The sequence below is a fragment of the Meriones unguiculatus genome, chromosome 6, assembly GCF_030254825.1.
Source record: "Meriones unguiculatus strain TT.TT164.6M chromosome 6, Bangor_MerUng_6.1, whole genome shotgun sequence".
NCBI lineage: Eukaryota > Metazoa > Chordata > Mammalia > Rodentia > Muridae > Meriones > Meriones unguiculatus.
The window spans coordinates 16,837,988-16,864,616 of record NC_083354.1 but is presented as its reverse complement, the minus strand read 5'-3'; the positions used below and the strand labels follow the sequence as shown (position 1 = coordinate 16,864,616).

At 37.3% G+C, this 26,629-nt stretch overlaps 1 protein-coding gene across 9 annotated transcripts in view; it reads right to left on the bottom strand.

Annotated features, from left to right (window-relative positions):
* The window catches only part of Tcf12 (transcription factor 12), a 267,507-nt gene that overhangs the window by 73,334 nt on the left and 167,544 nt on the right, over nucleotides 1–26,629 (bottom strand). For all 9 annotated transcript variants that reach the window (XM_060384798.1, XM_060384799.1, XM_021645466.2 and 6 more), the window contains 3 exons: nucleotides 24,630–24,694; nucleotides 6,719–6,851; nucleotides 1,421–1,473 (listed from right to left, as the gene is read on the bottom strand). In XM_060384798.1, the coding sequence (XP_060240781.1) occupies nucleotides 1,421–1,473; nucleotides 6,719–6,851; nucleotides 24,630–24,694 (251 nt within the window). The remainder of the gene's footprint in view (nucleotides 1–1,420; nucleotides 1,474–6,718; nucleotides 6,852–24,629; nucleotides 24,695–26,629) is intronic.

The following is a 26,629-nucleotide window of genomic DNA, read 5'->3' as shown; positions in this document are numbered from 1 at the left end:
CTGTTAAAATGTAAATTGTACAACTATTTTTAGCTGCTGCTAAAATTCCTGTCTTCAGCAATGATTTGAGGCATTGTTCGTTTTGTTTATCAAGCAGTTATTCAGCCTCTAGTGGGCCCAAGTGCTTAGCAAGCAAAAGCTTTTAGGATGCTTGCAGCTGCAATTCCAACTTCCAGGTAGGCTGCAGGTTCAGAGCACAGTGCCCTATGCTTCGCAAAACTCAGATCCATCTGGAATTGAGTTTCAAAGATTTCAATTCGACTTTTCATGTATCACACTGAAGAGAGGATGGGAGGGGAAAAGGGCAGGACATAGGAAAGAAGGAATGCAAACAACCAAAAGATAATTTCTCTACCCTTCAAAAGAAATAAAAAAAAGTTCAGCCCCATGCTGCCCCTTCTAGATTGCTACTTGTCAAGCAAGATATTCCATTCAATCCAAACTTCGATGCGCTGTGACTCATCTGGCAGCACCTGCGCCCATGTGTTAAGTACTGCCCAATAAAAGCCTAACATCCATTTACACAACAAAGAATGTACCCGTCAAGGCACAGGGCCTCAACCTAATAGCCTCACTGACCATTTGTTCTACACACTCAGAAAACGCCTTTCCCTTCTTCTCACCAGAGGTTTTTAAACTGTGGGTGGATTTATAATGTAAATTCATCTACAAATACTTCTACTGCTTCAAAGAATAGGGATATTAACAGCACAAACACTCCTAGCGAAGTAGGTTGCTACAGCTATTAATGACTGTTTTACCAACCTCTCCCAACCTCCTGCATCAAAGCTTTTATTCTCAAAGGATACATTTTTGAGCAAAGAGGGATCAACAAACTAGTTGCGTGAAAGCTTTACTGATGCTAGACTGAAGTTGGGAAAGGCTTAATGAAGGCTTTAAAATCCACAAGGGCTTAACAATGAACATCTGACTTGGTGATTTATGCATATTAATAACCTCAGTCCTACTGAGGCAAGCTGAGCTGAACATGTCCTCCGAATCTTAATGTCTTTTGCTCCACTGGGATTATTACAAATGTAAATTTCTAAGATTCTCAGCTATTAATCTCTGTCTGTCCTCCTGTTCAGCAACATAATGACTAATTAAACATCAAAAGACCTGCACAGGAGATCTTCTTTGACAGCTACAGGCCTAGTCTTCTTCCCAAGAGGGGAATTCAAATGACAGGGACAGGGAGTGACAGCATATGAGTAAGCTACAAATCACTGCACAGAAAATGGAAAGCCTAACATTAAGAGTGGATTTATCTCAATCAATGATTTTGTTAAGCAATGAACAGTTACTATGTAAGGTATGCCCACTGGCACCAGTCGAATCCATTCTTGTAGCAAGTAAATACGGAATACTGACATTAATTTATTTAACATTAAGTTAAAAAAAAAAAAAAAAGACTACTCACAGAAGAAGGTAGGCCAGGAGGCACCTTTCTTACTTTCTTTGCTTGCAAAGGATCTGAACATAAAAAAAAGAACAGTTTTATTAGCATTTACACTAGGAAAAAACAAACAAACAAACAAGCAAACAATTCAAATTAACAAAAAACAAGCAGCAATCCTCCCCAATTATGATTTCTTTTTTTTCTAAGTGAGTGAACATGGGAATAATAGAATTACAGTATTGGTTCTTCTACTATTTGAAAAGGTAACAGTAAATGGGGTAAAACAAGAAACAAAACATACCAATGGCACAAACAAGGAAAGAGAACAAACATGTATTTAGAGCTTGTGTTTCACAAGTATTTCACAGTTCATTGGAGGTGGAACTCTGGGCAACAGGTCTCCCTAACAGTACACTTCCCTAACAAAGAGACAAGCTACATCATATCAAGAATTAGGCTTAAAGGCATATTGTAAAAAACTTAGTAACTAACAGCAAATGCTGTATAACTAACTATGCATAAAATTTAAAATAAGATTTAAAAAATTAAAAGCTAAGGTTATAATAACATCAAGACATGCTACATAAGCTATGAAATATAGCCAGCATACACATCTAGTAAGTATTCTGGGCGTTTGCTTTGGTAATGTGTGAGTAAAACTGAAATTTCAGCACTAAGGTACAATTCAAACTTTTATTAAAAGTTTGTATTCCTTCCCAGGAAATGAAGACAGAAAGTGTATCTCTTATTTTGTTTGAAATTGTGTGTGTGTGTGTGTGTCTGTATGTGTATGCACATGTGCATATTTAAATGTAGGTGCATGTTCAAGTCCAGGAGAAGATGCTGGACTTTCTGGAGGTGGAATTAGATGGTTATAAGCTGCCACGTGGTGTGAGACTAAACTTGGATCCTTTGCAAGAGCAGCACATACTTGTAACTGTTGAGCCCATAGCTCAAGATAAAAAAAAATATTTTAAAGATAAACTAATATAAATGAAATTATGACTATTTTCATATGCTTGACTTGGTATTTTAATTTCCCTTGTCTGTAAAATTTATAACTTTTCCATCTCATTTTTTGAAGAGTGATACATTCAGCTTTCTACCCATATACCAATAATGGATCAAATTCAGGATTTTCAGAGGTATTCACTATATAAGAAGGATGTAAAATAAACTCTGCATTTTTTTGATTTGTTTTTGTTTTTTGTTTTTTTGAGACAATGCTTCTCTGTGTATCCTTGGCTGTCCTGGACTTTCTCTGTAGACCAGGCTGTCCTGGAACTGAGAGAGATCTGCCTGGCTTTGCCTTCCCGATGCCGGGAAACTCTGCATTTTTTTTAAAACCTCAAAAATATGAGAATTAAATAAGAAAAGCATTTTTTTCCTAAGCCATAAATAATACTACACAATAAAACATGGTTTTACAAAGATTGAAACTTATTTAAATTTGCTCTCTGAATTCTCTAGAGGTAATATCCCAGAAGGCTACTGAGCAAAACATGCAACTTTATAAATAACATGTGGAAAAATATTACACAATAAAAAAGGGGAAAAGCATTCACCAGTGTGGACATCCCTTCCACAAGAAATAGCATACATTTCCTTAAAACAGAAGTGCCAAAGATAAACAACATCTGCCATAGTCTGTATTTGTAAGACTTAAAGCAGAGCCTTTATTCTTGGTGAATGTTTTAGCAGTCTACTTCCTTACAACTTAATCCATGAGCAGAGACTACACTGTATATAAAAGTCAAGGAAATAGTTCCTATGGCTTGGAGTTATCTGAATAAAGATTTTTCTTTTGTATCTTATGATTAGCAACATACTATCACCAGTCTGACATTCACAGTCTAGTTTGGAGAAGTTGCAAACTGACATGAAAAGTAATGACTATGAATTCAGTACAAAAGCCATATGAACCTGGGCAGGTTACTTTAACCTCTCTGTGCTTCAGCGCCTTTAGCTGAATGAAGGGGTGGGCACCACCTCTCCTGTGAGCTTCAAGTTCTGTGGTAATGAAATATGCTCATTGCATTGCCTAACATTTGTGACATTTTAATAATGTTTAAACTGTGTATGATGGTTTTTACCTGCATGTGTATGTACTATGTGTGTGCAGTGCCCCTGGAGGCCAGAAAAAAATTACAGATAGTTGTGAGCCATTGTATGTGTGCTGAAAATTGACCCAGGTCCTCTGGAAGAGCAACCAGTGCTCTTAAATTACTGAGCCATCTCTCATGTCCAACACATAATAACTTCTAGCCCTTATTTATGTAGACCAAAACAATTACAAGTTAAGATAGTTACTGCTCTCCAGAGTGATTTTCTAAAGCATCCAAGTAGTTTCAGAAAATACTAAGATTGGTCTAGCTCTCTAAAGTTCCTTTAGGTATTCACATTTTACCAGGAACTGCAATGCCAAGGAGGCTAAGATTGCGAAAATGGGCAGCATAATAATAATAATCTACTAACTGGTATCCATACAGGAAATGGACAGGACTCCTCTGAGCATCACGAGAAACACCATATGCTGCATTCCATTTTGGCTCCTTCATTTGTAACCTAATGTTAACATTACAACCTCACAGTTTTGAAAAGATGCAGAAGATAAGCAATAGTATTCATAAATCATTTTCAAACAGAAATGAAGTCTTAATTCATAGAAAACTTGAATTTTAAGCCTGGGTGTTTAAGCCATTTCTTTTTAGATATTCAATAGTTGGTTTTCCTTTCGTAACGGCACACTGGCAGGAACTGGTGTGCGCTCAAATTCTGTGAAGAAGACACTCCTGTCAACTAACCCAATACAAGCTCAATGAAGGCCTCTACTCATCAGGTGGACAAGCAGAGCATAGATGTGCAACATTTTGGAAGTTATCATTTCTTTAACAACAAAAAGAATGCTGGTTTAAACTGCCAGGGCTAACACTTATAGCACCCATGATGTATGCTCCTACAAAATAGAGACATCGACAATAATTTTCTTTTGGATGTGGCAATCTATCACTTTGTCCTTTCTATGTGGCACAATCAAACGCAAGACCTAGAGACTAGAAACAGATCACCTAAGTATATATGGCTTGGCCAGAGGCAGTCAACAAACATTTATGCAATCAGAAACTACAGTACTTTCTTTTTTAATTTACATTTATGTTAGATGCTGGTTTATATTTATTATAGACATGTTTTACAATTTTTATTTTCTTATAGTAAAAACATACTCAAATTTTTCATTTTAAACATTGACTAGATAGAAAGTGTTATAGAACACCCAAGCAGCACAAAACAGACTGGTTTTGTCAGGATATGCATATATGCATAATTGATATAAAAAATGAAGTTGTAAGAGAGGAATATGAATGCTTACCACATAGAGGGCATCTTTCTGCATGCTGCTCTGAACTAAACAACACTGTGAGTGTGCTAGATACCATTTCATTGTATACTTTTATATCAGTAAGTTATGTGCTAGTAATTTTATCTCAATTTCGAAGAAAAAGTAGGGAACAGAAGTAACTATTATCAAACAAACAACAATTAAAAAACCTCACTGGACTTAGGCTCACAAAAACCTTAAAGTTATCCCAGGTAAGCAACCTATTAATATTATTTATGTGACATCTTTTGAGCCGTAGTTTTTATGTTAAATTCAGGATTAAAGTCACAGATTAACAGGATTATTTCCTGTTGAGATAGGAATTTATAGGGGGCTGGAGAGATGGCTCAGTGGTTAAGAGCATTGGCTGTTCTTCCAGAGGACGCTGGTAATTCCTAGCACCCACATGGCAGGCAGCTCACAACTGTCTGGTCTGTCACTCAAATTCCATTGGATCCGACTCCCTCACAAAGGCATACCTGTATGCCAAATACCAAATGTACATAAAATTATATAAATGAAAGAGATAGGAATTTATAAAACCATTCAGTACTATCTTCATTTTAGTTAAAAACTAGGTGTCAACAACAGAACATAAAACTTCCACTTAATAAGAAAATACTTTTTAATTAGAAGAAGAAAACTTGGATAATGCCTCTCATGGAATAAAATATTAAATTGTTTGCTTAAAATCTGTTAAAATTATGGTGGTGGTGACACACTCTTTTAATCCCAGGCCTCTGGAGGTGAAGGCAGGAGGATCTCTGAGTTTGAGGCCAGCCTAGTCTACCGAGTAAGTTTCAGGATAGTCTATATAGAGAAACCCTGTCTCAAAAAACCAAACCAAACCAAACCAAACCAAACCAACCAACCAACCAACCAACCAACCAACCAACCAACCAACCAAAGGCTTTACATGGCCACTTAAACAAGACCTGAAAAATGACATCATTAATAGACATGTTAACAGGGAAGAAGAAAACTTCGAGGGGCCGTTGTTCTAAACAAAGAACTTGGGAATGTGAAAGCAGGAGGAATGGTCTCTCTTATGGGAGAGCTCCCCCATCACTTATTAAATACTAAAGGGTTAGCTATGAGATTCACATACTTCATACACATAAAGGTAATATTATACAGACTGAGCAGGGTTTGTTTATATATTTTGGAATATACATATAAAACAACTAAACAAGGCCATGAACTTGATAGCATGGTTGGGGTACATGGGATGGGATGAAGAAAGAAAGGGATAGGGGATGTAATAATAATTAAAAAAATAATAATTTATTATAAATAAAATTATGTCTTTAAGATGGTTCTAAAGTAGTGTGTGTACACACACACACACACACACACACACACACACACACACACAGTGTACTCATAGTGATGAAAATTATGATTTAAATATTGAAGTATCACCCAAGACTAGTTATAGTCAGTTAAACCTTGAATACAAAGTGAATGAGTTCTTTGTAACAGAGAGAACTCTGACAACCACATTTATTATGTATCTAATGCAGACAGGGTAAGTATCCCTTACCTGAAATGCTTATGGCCAGATGTGTTTTAGCCTTCCTATCTGACCATCTGTATAAACATAATGCAGTATCTTAGGGACATGTAAAGATTTAGGTTCACTGATGTTTCATATACTCCAAATGTAATTTTGTACAAATTTCAGTGTGCTTTATGGCTGTGGCCCATCTCAAGAAGTCAGTATGAGACTTTCTATGGCATAATATCAGTACTGAATAGGTCTCACCCTTTAGAGCACTCTGGACTTTAGAGTGTAGACTGGGAATACTCAGCCTGTACATTATTTGTATGTAGATATATCCTGACATCCAAATGCTGACATTTCTCCTCACTAAGAGCACAGGCAGCGCAGACTGAGGAAGCAGGCACCTGGAGACAGGGCTTCTGTGTCACACACTCACCTGGAGCAACAGAGTCATGGAGTCTCCTCCTCGAGCTTGTGGCAGAGAAGGAGTAGTATGGTGTTCCAGGCTTTCCTGAAGAAGACAGCTGTGCTGGGCTCCCAAGTCCTAGATCTTGTCTCAGGAGACTAGACTATAAAACAAAGCAAAGAAAAAGTCATCTTGCTGCTAATGAACAAGCTCATCACTTGTGAATTACTGTTAGTACCTTTATCAATGCCTTAAAATTTAGAAGAAGTCAGTAAGTACTTTTAAAATTCAATTAGGTCACTGGTTTTAGACTCAATTCTCTTTTTTTTTTCCCCCACCGTTCCATTGCTTGCCTTTTGCTGTTGTTTTTGTTGTTAATGGTTTTTTCTTGTTTGTATTTAAAGACAGTTTCTCTGTGTAGCTCTGGCTGGCCTCAAACTGAGAGAGCTCTACTTGCCTCTGCCTCATGAGTGCTCGGATTAAAGACATGCCCCACTACGCTCAGCTCCCTTGTCTGCTTTTTAGTAATTATATAAATTTGTTAACTTAGGTTTGAAACACATTTCGGTGACTAAGTGATTCTATCCTGTAATTGTAGGAATACTTCTGAAAGTATTCCTGGACTTTGCTTGAAGGCTTTCATGATCACACAGGCAGCTGACTCTGATTTTTTCCCCTTTTGCTCTTTGTATAGCGCTTATCTTTTAAAGACTGCCCATATTTATACTAGTCCCTTTGGCTTTTCTCATTTGTCTCATTACATAGATGGGGGGGGTGGTCTTGCTTCTCCTCCCTAACATGGTCCTCTAGCCTTTTTTTCACTTTGTTGTTTCTTATAAAATGGCACAGACCACAATGCCTGAGATGCTTTAGGGGAAAAAGGCTGAAAGTGGTCCTACTTCATGGCTCTTCTCTCTGTTCCATGTGCTATTTTATCCCCTCAGGTCAGACTTGTTCAGTTTATGATTCTTGGTCTCCAGTACAAGACCTAAGATGTGTCATATATATCTTGGACTCTCTGGTAAAAATGTATCTTCTTCTATTTGGTCCATAATAATTATCCACTCCTGACTTTTTACTATTTAGAATATGTTAATGAACACATCTGCCAGGTTTCCTAGCATCTAGGCATCCAAAATGTAAGAAATCTATCAAAAGGACAAAAGTTGGGGCTAGAGCATGGGTCCATTACTGAAATTTAGAGATTCAGCAGCCCTATCCACTAATCTGGAGACCTCATTCTAAACAAAATGAGGTTACAGTTGGTAGATGTTGGGTCACAGATTTCTATCAGCTGAAAGGAAACAGTCTCACACCCATGTGAGACAAGAAAGGGAAAGTGACTTTACTGGGAAGAGTGGTGAAAAAGGACCTCAGAGGATGCTTCCAGACAAGAAAACATTTTTCCAGCTTATTATTACTCTCTTGCTATATACTTAATACCCTACTGTAACCTTCATTTTCTTAGTAGTCAATACTGAGCATCAAAACACGCTAAAAGAACAGAAAAAGTGAACAGAACTTGGGAAGAAGAGCCACTGTATTCCAATCACATGGCTTTTCTTACTGTTTCAGCACAAAAAAAGTATGTTGTTATTCATGCAACATAAAATTAACTGTTTAAAAGTTTCCTACCAGTGTGACTCGATACACTTATATAACCATTACCCCAGACCAGTGTCGCACACCTGAAGTAAACTCCACATCTCTACTGTAGTCATTTCTTTCCTCTTCCACCCCTACCTACTAAGCAGTAATGCCTTATTTTCTTTCCTTCAACCACCACTCTGCTTTCTGCCTCTGTGCACTATGTAACCTTCTCTACATGACTTATTTTACTGAATCTCTGGAGCTGGAGTTAAAGGTACTTGTGAGCCTCCTGATTTGGGTGCCTGGAAATGAACTTGGGTCCTGTTTAAGGACAGGATGTGCTCTTAACCACTGAGACATCTCTCCAGCCTGTAGATCTACTAGTTTATTGTGAATTCCTTAAACATTTCTAAAGAAAAGGTCAAATTGCCTGCTTATAAGGATAGTTTTACTTCTTTACTTTTCTAGAATTTACAACGCATTGCTGTCTACAAGAGAGAAAAGCAGGCAGCCTTGCTTTAGGGAATGCTTTCAATATTAACAATGAATATGTGATCAGCTGTTTTTCATTAAAAAAAAAAAAACTTTCCGAAGTTAAGGAAGTTCCTCCCTATTGTTAGCTTGGTTTTTTTTTTTTGTTTGTTTGTTTTCTTAAGACTTATTTTTATTTATGTGTATATGTGTGTGAGAGCTCATACAGGTGCCTGCAGAGAGAACCCCTGAAGACAGTTATAAGCACTTGTGAGTGACTTTGCATGAGTTCTGGGAACTGAACTCAGCTACTGTGGAAGAGTAGCAAATGTTTTAAATCAATGTTTTAAAAATTGAGCCATCTTTCTAGCTCCCTATTCTTACCTTATTAGTCTTATCATTAAACGGCACTAGTTCTTGCTTCTCTTTGGTCTGAAACTGTTATGTACAGCAAGCTGCCTGCCTCTGCTTTGCAAATGTTCAACACCCAGAAGTACTAGATTTTTGTTAGATGGCCCGCTATCCCTCTTGCCCTGAATCAGCTGAGTGAGTTTGTGTTTTTTCCTTCACATTATTCCTGTGGTAAGTTACAATGATCAGTTTTCCTATGTTCAGCCATTCTTTTTTTTTTTTTTTGCATCCATGTTCACATATTTTATTCAGTTTAAATTGAGACTTTAGGCATAGAAGTGATTTGAAATAGTACATTATTTCAAACAATACTGTTAAGCCATTCTTTTATTTCTGGGACAAACTTACTTGGTCATAGTGTCTAATTCTTATACTGCTATTTTCAGTGCACTAGCGTTCTACAGATAGTTTTTTGGATCAATATTCAAAATGGAAGCCCATGTCTCTTTCAGTGGCTGTGGCTTTGGTGTCAGTACAACGCTGGCCCTAACGGAAGGAGGAGGGGTGTTTCAGAAGCAATACATCATTCTCGTTTACTGGGAAGGTCATTTGTCTCTGGGCCTCTCTTAACTGCAAAGACTTCTAGTACTGATTCTTGTGTTTTTCTGTTTAATTCTGAGCCAGCCTAGACAGTGTATGTTTCTAGGAATTTGTTCATTTCATCTAGACTATGTTGGCATATAACTGCTTGTGGTCTTTATTTTTATGAAACCAATTGAGGAATAAGTTTCTCAAATGGTGCTGATTTTTCAAGGAGACAACTTTATTTATTTATTTTTAAAGATCAGGCATCGCATACAACCCACCCTGGTCTAGAACTTACTATACAGACCCGGCAGGACTCAAAGCTGCAGCTCTGCTCGTCCTCCCAAATGCTGAACACCATACTTCCCTAAGGGCCAATTTTTTACTTTGCTGGTTTTCTCTACTATCTTCTAGTCTGTTGTGTTTATGTCTGCTCTTATCTTTAGCTTTTTTTTTTTTTAACCTTTAGTTTGGTCTGCTTTTTTTCTTTCTAGTTTCATTTAAATATTTTATGTGTATGGGTGTTTGGTCTGCATATTTGTGCATCATGTGTGTGCCTTGCACCTAGGGAAGCCAGCAGAGAACATCAGATCTCCCTGGGACTGGAGTTCCAGGCAATTGTGAGGCACTGTGAATCAAACTAGACCAACTGGTGCTTTTCACCACTGAACCACATCTCCAGCCCCACCTTCTGTTTCTAGTGTTCTAAAACTGCAAACTTAAGGGTCTTCATTTGAGTTTGCTTCTGTAGTTTTTGACATTTGGTTTTGCTGTATGTGGAAGGTAGTCCTCAGCTTTGATTGTTCTGCCTCAGCCCTTAGGAGGAATGCACCACCACACAGGCAGCTGCGTTAGGCTAGCCCGCTTCCTTTCTGCGCAGGTGTTTCTGCTTTGAATGTCCCTTTGGTCATCACCTTTGCTTCATCTCCTATTATTTGCCCATGCTGTCTTCACTCATCTGGTGTGTCGGCTTCTTTAAAGCTCATGTGACAATACTGCAACACACATGAAAGAAAGTACTAAATCAGCCAAAAGCTAGCTGTGTCTTTCAGAAAGTCTTAAGAACACAGTGTTCTGCAGATTCCTCAAAAGGCAAATTCTTTTCCTGATGGAGCTGACGTGTTTCTTTATGAAGTAGGGAAGTGGGTAGAAGTTTACTTACCAAATATTATGGCATGTGAACAAAAGACTCTACAGTATTAATGAAATTATTTAGCATTAACTATATAAATTCCAACAGAAACAACATTTGACAGACTGGGAGAAAAAAAGTATGACCAGACATAAAGAAGAAACAATCCATCTTAAAATAAGTTCTATAAGCAATTTGATAAAAAGAAGAAAATGAGCAATTTAAATGTAAACACACATATATGTCTTTTCTATTCACATAACAACCCCATAGCTATGGATATTCTGAGACACTATTTGAGAGAGCAGGAACATAGACATCATCTTCTCCACAGACATTATGTATAAATTTCAATCATCACATCTGTTTTGTATTTTTTTTCTTTTACATTGCCTTTAACAGGCAGATGTAGTGTTTTTTTTTTTTTTAAATAGCAAGATCAGAATATATGAAACATATGATCTCCACATGCTTGAAAGCACAGGGCATATATATATATACCTTGAAATTTTCTTCTAATAGGGATGCTTTTTGCTCAATGTCAGACTGACGGCCACTGATAATTTTATCTGTATTTTCTCACATAGAAGACAGAAAAGGCTGTTCTCTGAACATATAAAATACGTAAGAGACAGACATCAATATGTCTCTTATCAGAACTTTTATGCTGTTCTTGCTATATACATTCTTTTTAAAACAATCTTTTATTAATTAAAAAATATGTACATGTATGAGTGCTCTGCCTGCCTGCATTTATGGATACCACATGTATCCCTAGTGCCTTCAAAGAAAGTGTCAGATCCCCTGGAATTGGATTTACAGATGGTTGTGAGATATGTGGGTGCTGGGAAACAAATTCAGGTCCTCTATCAGAGCAACAAAGTGCTCTTAGCTGCTGAGCTATCTCTATAGAGCCTCAAACAAAAGCAAAAGCAGAAACAAACCAACAAACCCAAACAAACCAACTATATCTCTATATAATTGTGCGTGTGTTCATGGTGTGTATTTTGTGTGTGGGGGGGGCGGTGCTGACTGTGCAAATGCCATAGTGCATGTCTAGACGTCAAAGGACAACATTGTGGAGCTGTTTTTTTTTTTCTTTTTCTTCTTCTACCTTTATGTAAGTTCCATAACGAATGAACTTTGTAAGGTTCATACCATCTCACAGGCCTCCTCCTATTCAAATTTTTATAAGTCTATAAAATAATGATTTCTATTAAAGATCAACAAGTGACATCTTGCCAGTGAAGCTGAACTTATTTCTGAATTACTTTCAGTGGAACACAGTCCTGCTGATGATCAGCTGTGGCCCTTTTCATACTACAATGGAACTGACCGCAGTCTGGCAAGCCTTGAGTCTAGCTCTCTAGCTCTTTACAAGAACATGTTTTTTGACCCCTAACCTGAGGGCTTCAATAGTGGGCTACAGGGCTGAGTTCAGAGAGCTCTGTTTGCTTAGATAAGCAAAACAAAACCCACAAAAACAGAAAAGCAACAACTTAATTAAACATACAAACAGACAAACAAAAAGACCAAACTTGTACATGAGTAAAATATGGCCCTCTTCAGAGATGTCAAGAAACAAAATGACATAAATGATGAGGAAAGTGCATTTTCATGTTTGTAAAAGACCAAATAAATATACTAACATCCTAGAAGTAAAGGTGAACTAGCCACCCTATGTTCACATTCTGGTTGTGATACTGGGCAAATGGTCTATAAGAACAACTGTCCCTCTTTCCTTCATGCATGCATTACCAACAGCTCTTAGCCACTATGAGGAAAAAACTTGCCAGGGTGAGTACAAAGAATGACTTACCACACAACATTGCTTTCATTTTTCTCTTTCCTCTATAAATCACTGTGGTTATGTGTCTATCTTTATGTATAAAGAAGTAAGATAAACAGTACTCTAATTTTCTTTTTCTTCATCTCCCCTCCCCCAAGTTAGGGTTTCTTTGTGCAGCCTTCGCTGTCCTGGACTCCCTTTGTAGACCAGGTTGGCCTTGAACTCATACAGATCCACCTGCCTCTGCCTAAAATTAAAGGTGTGCACCACCACACCGGCTTGTACTCTAATTTACTATTTCTTGAGCACAGTACTTTTTGTCCTATGTAATGGTATGAAGTTTCAGAAGACCAGGTCTGCCCTGAATTCAAGCCTGTTGGGTTGTAATTCCCAATGGCTAATGTAAGGCTAGATGAAGAGAGAAACCACTTGGAAGGAGAGGTGACAAGAGTCTGAACCTAAAGAATATGACAGACTCAAGCTGTCTTAGCCCAAACCAAGAATAGAAAAACTTCACATGTTCTCCCATGATTCAGCAAGAACATGTGCTCTGCTGTGAACATAGTACATAAGATTGTGTGCACACACTGAGAAGTGAAATGTTAACGGATGAATCTTGATGAATACATAACATGCAATATATTCTTATCTACTTTAAGTCCCTACTTTTTCAAAATAAAAGCCTAGAGAAAATAATAAATACCAAAGACTCATTACTGGCATTTCCAATGTATACCTCAGTAAACTTGACAGCATCTTATCTAGGTCAGGTGAGAAAGCCTCTTCCTTCACACAAGACTCCAAAGTAAAGGATTTTCACTAACATACACAGATGTTAACTTGAAAAAAATTTGAGTAATTTCTAAATGACTATGTAGTCTAAATCGTAAAGCTGAGTTATCTATAGAGGTCAAACCGGGAGACTTTGCAAATGTATATTGACTATATGATGAAAAAAAACAAAACAAACTTGTAAGGGAAAAAAATGACTGCTTGACTAACTAGTGTTGATAAACCTTTTCCTCCATTATAGACAAACCTGGACAGGAAATTCTCTATCTTCTTGTTTCACCATGATTACTGATGTCAAAAATATACAGAGGCTGTTGTTTCTCTCAGTTGTCTGAATCACAGCATTAACTGTTTCCCTTGTTTTTAAACTCTGTTATGACTAAGATGAATAAGCCAAGTAAACACAGTGGATCATTAACACTTCAGATCATTAACTTACTCTGTTAACTAAATAGACCCATTCTACACTGTAAGAAATAAAAACCAAGTTTAGGACACAATTTCATATGAAAAGACCTGACAATAAATAAAATTATGCCCAATAAATCAATGAAGAAATATGACTTAAGAACAGAGCAAAATTATAAAAGCATTATATTTTAATGCTTTATAATTTTATTTATTCTAATAACAAAATCATAGTTTTCTCTTGTTTCCTTAATCATGTAGCTAACACCAAAGCAATCATGAGCTACTATACATTTATTTTCCAAAAAAAAAAAAAAATTAGACACCAGATCATACTATTGATTTTTATTCCTGCTTTAAAACAAACGAGATGCACTATTGATTTCCCTGATCTTGGCCTAAAGGTATCTTAAACAGAAAGAATATTAATGTCCCAGAGGACAGAGAACCAGACAAAGCAGTTTTATTCATCCAAGCTGTCTTAGTCAGAACAGAATACTCTGAAATGAGAAAGCATTCATTTCTTATTACACTGTTGGAGGGAGGAGCCTTTTCATAGTCTTATAGAACTTCCTCTGTAAAAGACTGAACAACATATAATTGAACAATATATAATACTCAATGAAAAGTCATACCTTTGAAGTGCTAAGTCATACAGAAAATCTCTAGGACGTAACATTTTGAATTATATATGACAAACCAGTAAGCAAAAAGACTCATTTCTTTATAAAGGACTTTAGTAATCTGTGAGATACATCTTTAAAGTTTCTCTCCCTTTTCTTGGGCAAGAGTTTACAATGGCTCTTAAATATGAACCTTTGAAAAGTTTCTTTTTGTAAAGAAATTTCTTTAGTGTACCCCTGCAAGTTAAGAAAAGGAATAAAGTAGTGGGCTTGGCTAACAGTATTTCTTAATGTGAACTCCTGTTGGTTAGACTGGAAAAGACTGTAAATGTGATTTTACAGGAAGGAAGAACACTTATACAAAACAGTAGGTAAAAAGATTCGGAGTCACGTGTCAATAATATGGGTATACATTATCTTTACAAGGGAAAATATTATGCATATGATAAAAGTATGCTTGCTTTTTCACACTTTTAAAAAAAAACCATTAAATGATTGGATTGAATACTTACTAAATATACTCATACCTACTCCTAGCTTCAAATTAAATACGGGTATAATTAACCCTATGTCAAATACTATAAGCACCAGGCTGGGAGTGGTGACTCACACCTGTGATCCTTAGAAAGTTAAGATGAATATCGAATGGCAGAGAAATACTTAAAAGAAATGCTCAACATCCTTAGTCACCTGAGAAATGCAAATCAAAATGACCCTGATATTCCGCCTCATACCCATCAGAATGGCTAAGAACAAAAATTCAAGAGATGATACATGCTGGAGAGGTTGTGGAGAAAGGGAAACCCTCCTCCATTGCTGGTGGGAATGTACAACCAATTTGGAAATCAATCTGGTGCTTTCTCAGAAAATTAGGAATAGCTACCTCAAGATCCAGCTATACCACTTCTGGGCATATATCCGAAAGATGCTAAACCCTACAAGGACATTTGCTCAACTATGTTCACAGCAGCTTTATTCATAATAGCCAGAATCTGGAAATAACCCAGATGTCCCTCAACAGAGGAATGGATGCAGAAATTGTGGTGCATTTTACACAATGGACTACTACTCAGCAATTAAAACCAAGGAAATCATGAAAACTGCAGGCAAATGGTGGGAACTAGAAAAAAATCCTAGAAGCAGAAAGACAGACATAGTATTGACTCACTTATAAGTGGATATTAGGCATATAATATAGAATAAACATACTAAAATCTATAGTCCTAAAGAAGCTAAACAACAAGAAGGACCCCAGGGAAGAGGCTGAAACCTCACTCAGAAGGGCAAACAGGATAGACACTGGTAGTACAAGAAGACAAGGAACAGGACAGGAGCCTTCCACAGGGGGCCTCTGAAAGACTCTACCCTGCAGGGTATCAAAGGAGATACTGAGACTCATAGCAAACTTTGGGCAGAGTGCAAGAAACCTTAATGAAGAAGAGGGTGATGGAAAGACCTGGAGGGGACAGAAGCTGCACAAGGAGAGCAACAGAGCCAAAAATCCTAAGCCCAGGGGGGACTGCAGAGACTGATGCTCCAACCAAGGACCATGCATGAAGAGGACCTAGACCCCCGGCTCAGGGGAAGCCCATATGCTGCTCACTTTCCAAGTCAGTTCTCTAGTAAGGGGAGCAGTGGCTGTCTCTTTGATCACCTCCCCCTGGGGAGTGAAGCCTTTCTAGGTCACAGAGGAAGATGATGCAGCAGCCCTGATGAGACCTGATAGGCTAGGGTTAGGTAGAAGGAGAGGAGGACCTCCCCTTTCAGGAGACTAGGGGAAGAAGAGGGAGGGAGGACAGGACTAGGAAGAGACAGGGGAGGGAGCTACAGCTGGGATACAAAGTGAATAAATTATAATAAAACAAACAAACAAACAAAAAACAAACAAATAAAAGAAAGTTAAGATGAGAGGGTTATAGCAAATCTGAAGGCAGCCTGGTCTGTAGACTAAGATCCCATCTTTAAAAAAATAAAAACGTAAGCATTATTTTATGATTCAAAACTTTAATTACTGAGTCCTTACTAATTTGTATTCTAGGAAAATAAGATTGAGAATACTGGGGTCACACATCTCAAAATATTTCTGCTGCATATTGCCTGTGCAATGTCTAATTTCATGCCTCCTTTACATTCATGAAATGGTACACATCTTACTACATAAAGACAAGCAGCTGTTTAAAAGGTTTGTCTTTTGAAGGAGAGAATGTGCTTAAACTAAACAGAGAGAAAGACAAAGCACTATCAGGGCAACAGCTCCATTCCTGGCATTCTAGTGCCTACCTCCCTGCTGTCACTGGATGATCAAGACAAAACTGTTTTCTGAGCAAAATCAGCAACATGTTACAGCATTTCTTTTATGTGTACTTCTTATATTTTCAGAACAAAAATCTGTAGTTTGACTATAACTCCACTTGTAGTTTCAGATATTATGACAGGTGACTGCAGGGTAACCAAGAAGGCTTTCACTTCAGTGTAAACTCTGAAAGGGTGAGAACTCAGGGCAAAATATAAACAGGCTTTAATATACCAGTCTGTTGACTTTCTATAAATGACTAAAAAACAGAATATAAAAAAAATTTAACTTTGGCAAACACTGACATTTATAAAATAATTGTATTATGATGCTAATTCATTTACATTGAAATTTCAGGGATGTCAGCAATTATCTACAAGCTATTGAAGAATTCTGTCCTGAGAATCTCATCAGATAAGAACACCCATGCTGGTGGTTATCATTCTGAGAACAAAGGGTACTGAATGAGTAATCAATAGAACTGTAGAAAACGAGGCGTTAATTACGACCTTCACATGTGTTTTATCTAAGACAAGATTTCATTAAATGCATTGTGTAACCTGCACAGCTTCAAGTCATTACCAATACTTTGGACAGTATATTAATTCAGGATGGGGACTGAAAAGGGAACATGTATAGTGAAACTGTAACAGAACCCAAGCAGCTTCAAATATCTCTCTAGGTCAGTAACACACAATAGATACAACTAGCCAGGTTCTCCAGCACGTGCCAGATCTTATCTTTTCAACATGAACTCTTGAAAATGTAATTATCATTGTCTCTGCTTTTAAATGTCATGGAGGGTTGAGATAATGACAGTCATCCATCACATACACCCTGCCTAAGCAATTCGCCCATTTCTGGCTTTAAAAAATTTTCCTATCTGTGATTAAGTTTCTAAAGCATGTCAACTGAAGAGCTCACGTTTTTGAACTTCCTTGCCTCTGGGCAGATGGCAGAGGAGGAGAACTCCCCCTTTCAGTAGATTAGGGGAAAAAGTTAGGGGAAAGAGAGAGGGAGGGTAGGGCTGGAAGGAGCTGAGGAAGAGGGCTTCAATCAAGATATAATGAATAAATTGTAAATAAAATAAAATAAAATAAAAAGTATCAGCAGCAAAACGAAATTTTATTTTATATTTTGAGATGGGGTTTCTTTGTGTTGCCCTGCCTGTCCTGGACTCACTTTGTAGGCCAGGCTGGCCTTGAACTCACAGAGATCCGCCTGCCTCTGCCTCCCAGAGTGCTGGGATTACAGGTGTGCGCCACTGAGCCTGACTGAAAACTTGTAGCCTTTCTCCCAAATTTTGCACCAGCCAATGAAAACTTATCACAGTATAAGATGTAAGGTGTAGATCAACTAAGAAAAGCTTCTTGGTAGGCATGAAATGTGTTGGCAACTGCCTGCTTAATGTGAGAAAGAAAAAAATACTTCCTGGAAAAAAAGCCACATGACAAGACAAGCTATAAGTCATCTCAATATTTAAAAATTGAAGTAACAAACATGACAACTTAAAAAAAAGATCACACACACACACACACACACACACACACACACACACACACAATGATCTGTCTGCACATACACCTTCATGCAGAAGAGGGCACTAGATCTCCTTATAGATGGTTGTGAGCCACCATGTGGTTGCTGGGAATTGAACTACAGGACTTCTCGAAAAGCAGCTAGTGCTCTTAACCTCTGAACCATCTCTCCAGACCCAACAAGACAACTTTTAAAAAAGTATTTTGCAGGTTGTGGAAGGTATCCCATTTCCAAAACATCATTATAGGGATTTAATAAAGGCATACTCAAGTGGGGTTGGTAGTGACCATAGACCAAGTGTGTTTCTTTTGATGTGTTGGGCCATGCTGTATCCCAGGAACTGGCGCCACACAGAGAAGACCTACTGGTTCCAGCCAACCCACACTTAAGAATGAGACCTTGTAACACTCCCTAACTCCTCAACACACCTCCTCTCAAGTAACAAGTTTTCCGAACATTTGAATTTAGAAACTTTTCATTGGCAAAAAATTATAACTGTTTTTTAGCTGAGACTTTATGATTTCCATTCCACAAAATTTGTTTTACTATGTCCTCAACTCATGAAGGTCATATTATATTACATGGTTCAGATCTTCAAAAATTTTCTGACTACCGTGTGTCTTTGGCATTTTCATATGCTACTTCAGGAGGGCACTACCATGGGTAGGGTTTGTTCTAAGAGCTAGCTGTGTCTTCTCCACCTTTCCTGGCTCCAACAATTACCTAATCACCAATCTAATAATTCACTACTCAAAAGAGAATGCTGCAGCACAGTAGGCAGTGATTTTATAACTTGTGGAATTATAAAATCACTACTAGAATGAGAACAGATAGCTTACAGGTGCATGCCATAGACTAAAACTAGTAAGGTCAGTATGCTGCCAGCAAGCTCCATCTACTTTGTAGTCAGAAAGTGGCCATTTCCATCCATTACAGATGGGTAATATTTTTCTGTTTCAGTGTCAAGAGTTGTGTAGTAGTGACAGAGATAGTCAGGCATGCTAGATTTGTATATTTTCTATTACAGAACCTGCTCTGCTCTTGAAAATAGTTTTCCATCAAAATATTTTTTTTTCCCTGAACAGGTATGTTTCTGATAATATATAACCAGAGCCTGTCACTTGTGACCAGTGCTATATTATCCTGTTCTTTTCCCAAGAGGATTAAAGATAAAGGTTTTAAAGGACAGTTCCATTCTTTCTTTATGTAACAAAAGCCTGTGGTGGTTTAAATGAAAGTCCCTGCTTACCAGGCATTTGAAACTTGGTTCCTAGTTTCAACTTTGAGTGCTGCCTGGGAAGTTTAGGAAGCGCAGTCCTGCTTGAATCAACAACCTCTATATTGGGGTCCTTTCAAATACAACACTGTCCTCTGTTATTAGTATTGTTTTGAAGTAAATAGTGAAATCATGGTAAGTCCATCCTTTGCAAAATTGTTTCAGTTTCTTTTGTTTTTTTGTTTTCTTTTTCAAGACAGGGTTTCTCTCTGTGGCCCTGGCTGTCCTAGAATTCTCATCGTAGAGCAAGATGGCCTCCAATTTACAGAGGTATGCCTGTTTCTGTCTCCTAAGTGTTGTATTAAAGATGTGTGCCACCACTACTGGCTGTTTCACCTTCTTAATCTTTTGTTTTTTAATTAAAAGTTAGTTACATTTATCTCTTTATTGAGTGTGCACACATGAACATGTGTACATACACAGGTCAAAGAACAACTGTGGGGGTCAATTCTGTCTACTTTGTGGATTCCAAGGACTAAATTCAGGTTGTCAGCTGAACAGCTGTTACGTGCTGAGCCATCTCACTGCTATCTTCTATCCTTGAAAATGACCTTTTAAATATTCTTATATCTATGAAAAATTCTGTTAGAACTATATTCTATAGCCCAATGTAGGAAGAAATAAAATTTAAATAACATTTTTCACATCTCAAGCATGATGCATAGCTCTGTTCAGATTTTTTAATTTCTCCAAGATGTGTTGTGTATTTTCATTGTTAAAGTCTTATATTTTGTTAAACTTATACCTTGATGTCTTATAAGTTTTAGAATTACTTTATTATTATTTATGTTTGTACCTATATGTAGTTGGCATGTGAGAACATGAAGGTCAGAGAAGACTCTTTTAGAGATGGCTTTCTCCTTTCGACCATATGGGATCCATTATGGTTGTTTAACATGTATGGTTTAATGATTTCTTGTTGGCTTCTACCTTCATGTGGTCAGAAAACAAGCCCTCCACAGTGGTCTTTTCTGAGACTGATTCGCCAATCAAGGATCATACATGGATATAACCTAGAACCCCTGCTCAGACGTAGTCCATGGCAGCTCAGTATCCAAGAGGGTTCCCTAGTAATGGGGATAGGGACTGTCTCTGACATGAACTCAGTGGGTGGCTCTTTGACCTCCACCCTCAACCCCCCGAGGGAGGAGCAGCCTTGTTAGGCCACAGAGGAGGACACTGCAGCCAGTCTTAATGAGACCTGATAAGCTAGGGTCAGGGAGGAGATGAGGGAGAGAGGGTGGGATTGGGAGGAAATGTGGAAGGGGGCTACAGCTGGAATACAAAGTAAATAAGCTATAATTAATATAAAAAATAAGAATTTAATTAAAAAAAGAAAGAAAAGAAGCCCTCTACATTTTCAAACCTTTGCTCTTTGCTGACATTGATTTTATGAGCTGGTATATGATTCATATTTGTAACTGTAATTACCATACATCCTTGAAAGAAACTTACATTTTTTTCAATTCTTAAATGTAGAGGTCTATAAACACCAATAAAGCTAAGTTGTTGGGAGTTAATTTAGTTCTATTGTTAAGATTTTGTACTGTTATTTTTTCCATTGCTGAGAACAAGATCTTCAAATCTTGTTTTTTATTTGTATGTTGGTTTTAATTTTACTTTATATGCATTGGGTGTTTACCTGCACATATGTCTGTGTGCCACTTGAGTGCCTGGTGCCTACAGAGACCAGAAGAAGGTGTTATATGTGAGCTGCTGTATAGGAGATAAATGAGCCATCTCTCTAGCACCTAAAATCTTCAAATTCACTTATATAAATTTATTTCTAACTCTACAGATTTTTTATTCACTTTATTTTTAAGTTCTCAATAGATAAACACACATGGATCACTTATATTTTCCAAATATTCTTATTTTCATCACTTTTCAATATAATGCCTATATATAAATAGCAAAGAGTTAACTGAGTTTTTAAAGTTCTTGTTCTTAAGGGTTTAATAATGAACTTAGATAAAACCTTGAACTCTGAGAAGGAAAACTAACAGTACTATCTTTTAGGGTTCTAAAATTTTTATTTAAGCTGTGTAAACAAATATTTGTATAAGAAGTATAAGAAAAACTATCATAATCATGAAAGAATTTTCACATCACTAGGCAGTTTAAAAGGTACTGTGCCTGTCATTAATAAAAATGGCATAACTATCCTCTGTTCTGGATCAATTAAAAATTCGATCGTACAATAAAAGTAAAAGTAGTATATTCCGTTTAATGGCTAATCAGTTCTGCAACTGAAGGCAATATGAGAAGACTCATTTAGTATGTATTATTACATCACCTTAACATGAAATAAGGCCCACCAGGCATTACTAAATTAGCGTGAATCTTGCAGAATGTCAGCAACATTTTACATACATTAACAACAGAGTTAACATTCCTTGGAGGATACTGTTGAAGAAAAATAGTAAAGGTTGCATTGGGATATAATTTTGTAGTCAGCATTTATATTCCCTTGTATTTTTGTCACTTGTGAATATATATGACAAAGTCGCAATTAGTTAAGCATATTTTTTGCTTTTCTTATCCATTAAAAAACACATTACTTGGAATCCAGGTTTGCCTTTAAATGGGAGTTAATATACTTTTCTCTTTGTTCAGCATCACCATCATCAACATTATTATAAGACAGGGTCTTGTTATTTAGCCCAGGCAGTCTCAGAACTTGGGACCTTTCATGCTCCAGCCTCTGGAGTGTCAGAACTATAGCAAGCACCACCATACCTTAATTTTTATAACTTGACTTTCCTGAGCTTATGCTCTAGATCCAAACAGTTGGCATTATTCACCATAATTTCTTCAAACAGTTATAGCACTAGGGAATTAGGGAACAGTGATAAATAGCAAAACCATTGCTCTTTTTTTTTCAGCAATGAATTCCTTTTACTGGTTTCAAGAGCCTTTTTGTATTCACTGATGCTGCCTGTCATGGATGTAATAAAACCCTTTCACTGCTTTGCTATATATACCATGGAGTTCCTCTCTAGGGCCATCGATCACTTGGGTTGTGAAGAGCTTAGAAACTTATCTTTCTCACATGTGCATCTTAAGTCTGTGTTTTTTCACTGAACCTTCTGTAAGTTTGTTGCTCTCTTTCCCATGGGGCTTCTTGATCTCTGTTTATGAACAGCTAACAAACTAACAAACAGCTCTTTTTAATACTCATGTGAATTCCAGGCTCCTAGGATGCATGCTAAAAAAGGTAAGCCTTTAGTCCCCTCTTCAAACAAAGTCATTAAAAGTGAAGGACACAGGAGCATTGAAGTAGAGTCACATGACAGTTAAAAACTTCAAGCATCAGTTTAGGTTTATGACTTGCTATGTATAAAACCATGAAAACTACCCCTGGAGAATACCTGCTTTCTAATCTGCATGATGGGTGGCTGAAAAGATTCAATATGAGCATTTAAAGCATTGCAGACCTTAGCAATGTCAGGATATAAGTTCCCTCCTTTATCAAGTTGGGAACTCCAACCTTTTCTCAGAGAAAGCCTCTTAGAGTTTCTTTTGACAAATCCCAAGTGGCAGCCTCAATACCCCTATAGTTTGGAGCATTATTAGCTAAAAGAAGGGTTTCTTGAACACAGCATGATGGCACCACAACAGTCAATCTGAGAACCAAGACTAAGTAACTAATGGGCAGGCAATGAATAGTTGTAGGAATATGTTAGACAAAGGAGTAACTCACATTCCAAACGGACATCACTATGACTCAGAATGTCATGCGACCTAAAGTTGACCAATGGTTTGATTCTGAATTTCCATTTCATATTTTCAAAACAAAGCTGATTATGGGTAATTGAAACCAGACATAGGGGGATTTTTATTTATTTCAATGACTGGCTCTTACTTTGTAGTCTGTTCTGGCATCAAACTCAGAAATTCTCCTACCTCAGCCTCTCAGGCTCTGTGATTATAGGTGTGGGCTACTATGTCTAACTCATGGAACAGCCATGAGTGATTTGTATTTAACAAATCACTTATTGTGACTATCATTATTTCTTGTATTTGTCAATAATTATGAATATGTATTAACTAGAGTGTTGTTAGTATGACAGTTACAATGACTCAGATACTCTTAGATCAGTCCCATGAAGATCGCTTTTCTGTTTTTGTTTTTTTTTTTTTGGGGGGGGTAGGTTGCAGAGTGCAGGGAGGCTTGATTCTGAAGGGAATGTGAAGGTAAAACAAGGTGTCAGGATTCTATGAGAAAATAGTGGAAAGATGATCAACAGCAAAAACATAACATGTAATGAAGAACCTACAAGGGAGAAGAAGGTGTCCAGAGCAAAGCCAGCTGAGGTCTGAAATGCTTGGTGAGCTAAACAATAGGAATGAAAGTAGCAGAGCCACCAGGACAGCATATTCAAGATACAAATCACTGCATGGACCAACAACTTGCTTTTCCTATGTGAAAAAGTGAGAAGTTATTTCTAGACACAAGATACTCTGTCTACTTGTGTCTAACTGAATGGAACAAAATCTGAATGAAAAGCCAGGCATGGCGGTACACACCTATAATCCCAGCACTTAGGGAGGCACAGGTGGTCTGACCTTCCTGAGTTGGAGGCCCTCCTAGTCTACACAGTGAATTCTAAGGCTACACAAAGAAACCCTGTCTCAAAAAACAAAAGCAAAAAACAAACAAAAGCCCAAACAAACAAAACCAAAAACAAAACTGAATTGAATAAAGAAAGCCATTTCAAGATGGTACAATGTGAAAAGAAAAAAAAAAAAAAAAAAAACAACCTTGTAAATCCGGTAATATACACTTTTAACCCCAGCACTGAGAAGGCTGAGGTAGTCAGATCTCTGTGAGTTCAAGGCCAGCCTGGTCTACAAAGTGAGTCAAGGACAGCCAGGGCTACACAGAGGAAAAAACAAAAACAAACAAAAAACAAAAACCAACCAACCAAACGAACAAATGAACAAAACCCAGCCCCAAACCAAAGCAAACCAACCAACCAGACACACACCACCACAAGAAGTCACAATACTATATGAATACATAATGGTGAAATTATGTCAATAAACGTCTTCTCTATCATTATATAAATGTAAATCTCACGAATCTTACCTGACAACCTGATAATCCAGAGTCTCTGCTGTACAGGGAAAATGAGCCTCTCTCTGATGTTTTTCCTATAAAACAAACAAAAAACCACAACTTTGTATAAAAAACTTCATTGATAGACAATAAATTTAGTTTAAAAACCAACTGTTCCAGTCTCAGTAAAAAAATCGACTATCAATGTGTCATCAGTGAAAAGACTGTCAAAAGAATAAAGAACTAACACCTACATAGTGAATAAAATGACTCACAGTGGACATTCATACATATTTGCTTCAAACTGGACATTTTTATCTCTCAGAAATGAAAACAGCACAGAGATGAATGAACATTCATGCATGATGTTCTATTATAAAGCTGCTGTCTTCAAGTCTCATCTAGTCTGTGAATGAATGTATGCATATGAACTCATTTAATACACAACTATTTTAGTACATTGAAAAGGTAGGATTATATGGTACATACCCTTCTGAAAATTGCCTTTTCATATACTGTTCTATCGTTGAGAAAAACTGATATAGATACCAGCTCACCGATTTTATTGCTGCCTCATTACATATATAAAAGCACAGTTTAATCTACTTCGCTGCTGAAAAAGTTTCCAATTTTGTGAATACTCTTGCATGTCTTCATATGCAGCTTTTTCCAGGTTGTACACACGGCAGAAATGGCCAGTTACACTTAGTATCAAAGGTATTGCCTTATTCCTTGCTGCGTTCTCTGACAGAATTCCTTTTGGGACTTAGTCACAGTTCAGAAGCTAAGCACAAGAGCAATCCTGACAGTTCTTAAAGGGAGAGAGGCCATCTCACAGCACCCACACCTGACAGAAGCAATTTTTATGTCTATATGTGCATATTGTGTGAGTGGGTTTGCTTGTGCTTATGGTGTACACATGTGCACCTATCTGTGTGGCTGAACTTATCTGTGTGTACAAGTGTGCTGACCAAAAGTCAATGTCAGACATCTGTTCTCCAGCTTACTTTTGTACAAGTCTCTTACTGAACATAGACCTTTCTCCTTTAGATAGGCTGGCTGGCCCATGAGACCCAGAGATCCTCCTCCAGTCCCTACTGAGATTACAGGCATGTCAAGCTTTTATGTGGGTGCTGGGGATAGAACACACAGGCATCTTACCCACTCAGACATCTCTCCAGTACTGTATTAAGTTTTTAATAGAGCATTCATACCACCTGTCTTTTCTTTGAAATACCTTCAACTTCATTTCATGTATATGAATATTTTGCCTACATGTATGCATGTATACATTAGTGCCCACTGCCACAGAGACCAGAAGAAGGAATTGGATCCCCAGGAAGTAGAGTTAACAGACAGTTTTGAGACTTCATGTGGTTACTGGGAATCAAACCTACATCTACTGGAAGGGAAGCCAGTGCTCTTAACCTCTGGTATATTCCTCCAGCACCTACTCACTTGTTTTTAATAGTTTAAGTCTATTCAGTAAAACAGTCTTACAAACACAATATAGTTTTAACTAAATACTTCATCACACTGACATACTGCTTAAGACTTCAGCAAATAGAACTTGATGAATATATAAAAATATGGTATAAAAGCAATGCTAAGATTTTTTTTTCCATTTCAAGGCAAAAAGTCACCACATAATTAAATAAAATGAGAATTTACACAAATGATTCAGAGATTATGTGAACTTTACTACAATTACATGCAATTGTGGAATAAAGTGGAAAATGTGCTAATTTAAAAAGTTCACACACATTCCGATGCACAAATAGTCAAAACTGGACAACTCTAAATCTACCATCTACAAACACTGAATATACACAACAGGGTGTAGCGTTAAGTCTAGCCATTACCAAAGTGGCCAGGATAAAAATCTCTGGGCCTTTTGGCCACTGGAACTTAGTACATATTTCTGGTGAAGTAGAGGCAACACACAAACATATAAATTTAGAATAATTAAAAACAAACAAACAAACAAACAAGACTGATAAGAAGTGTGGTCTATTTGCTTTACATTCTCA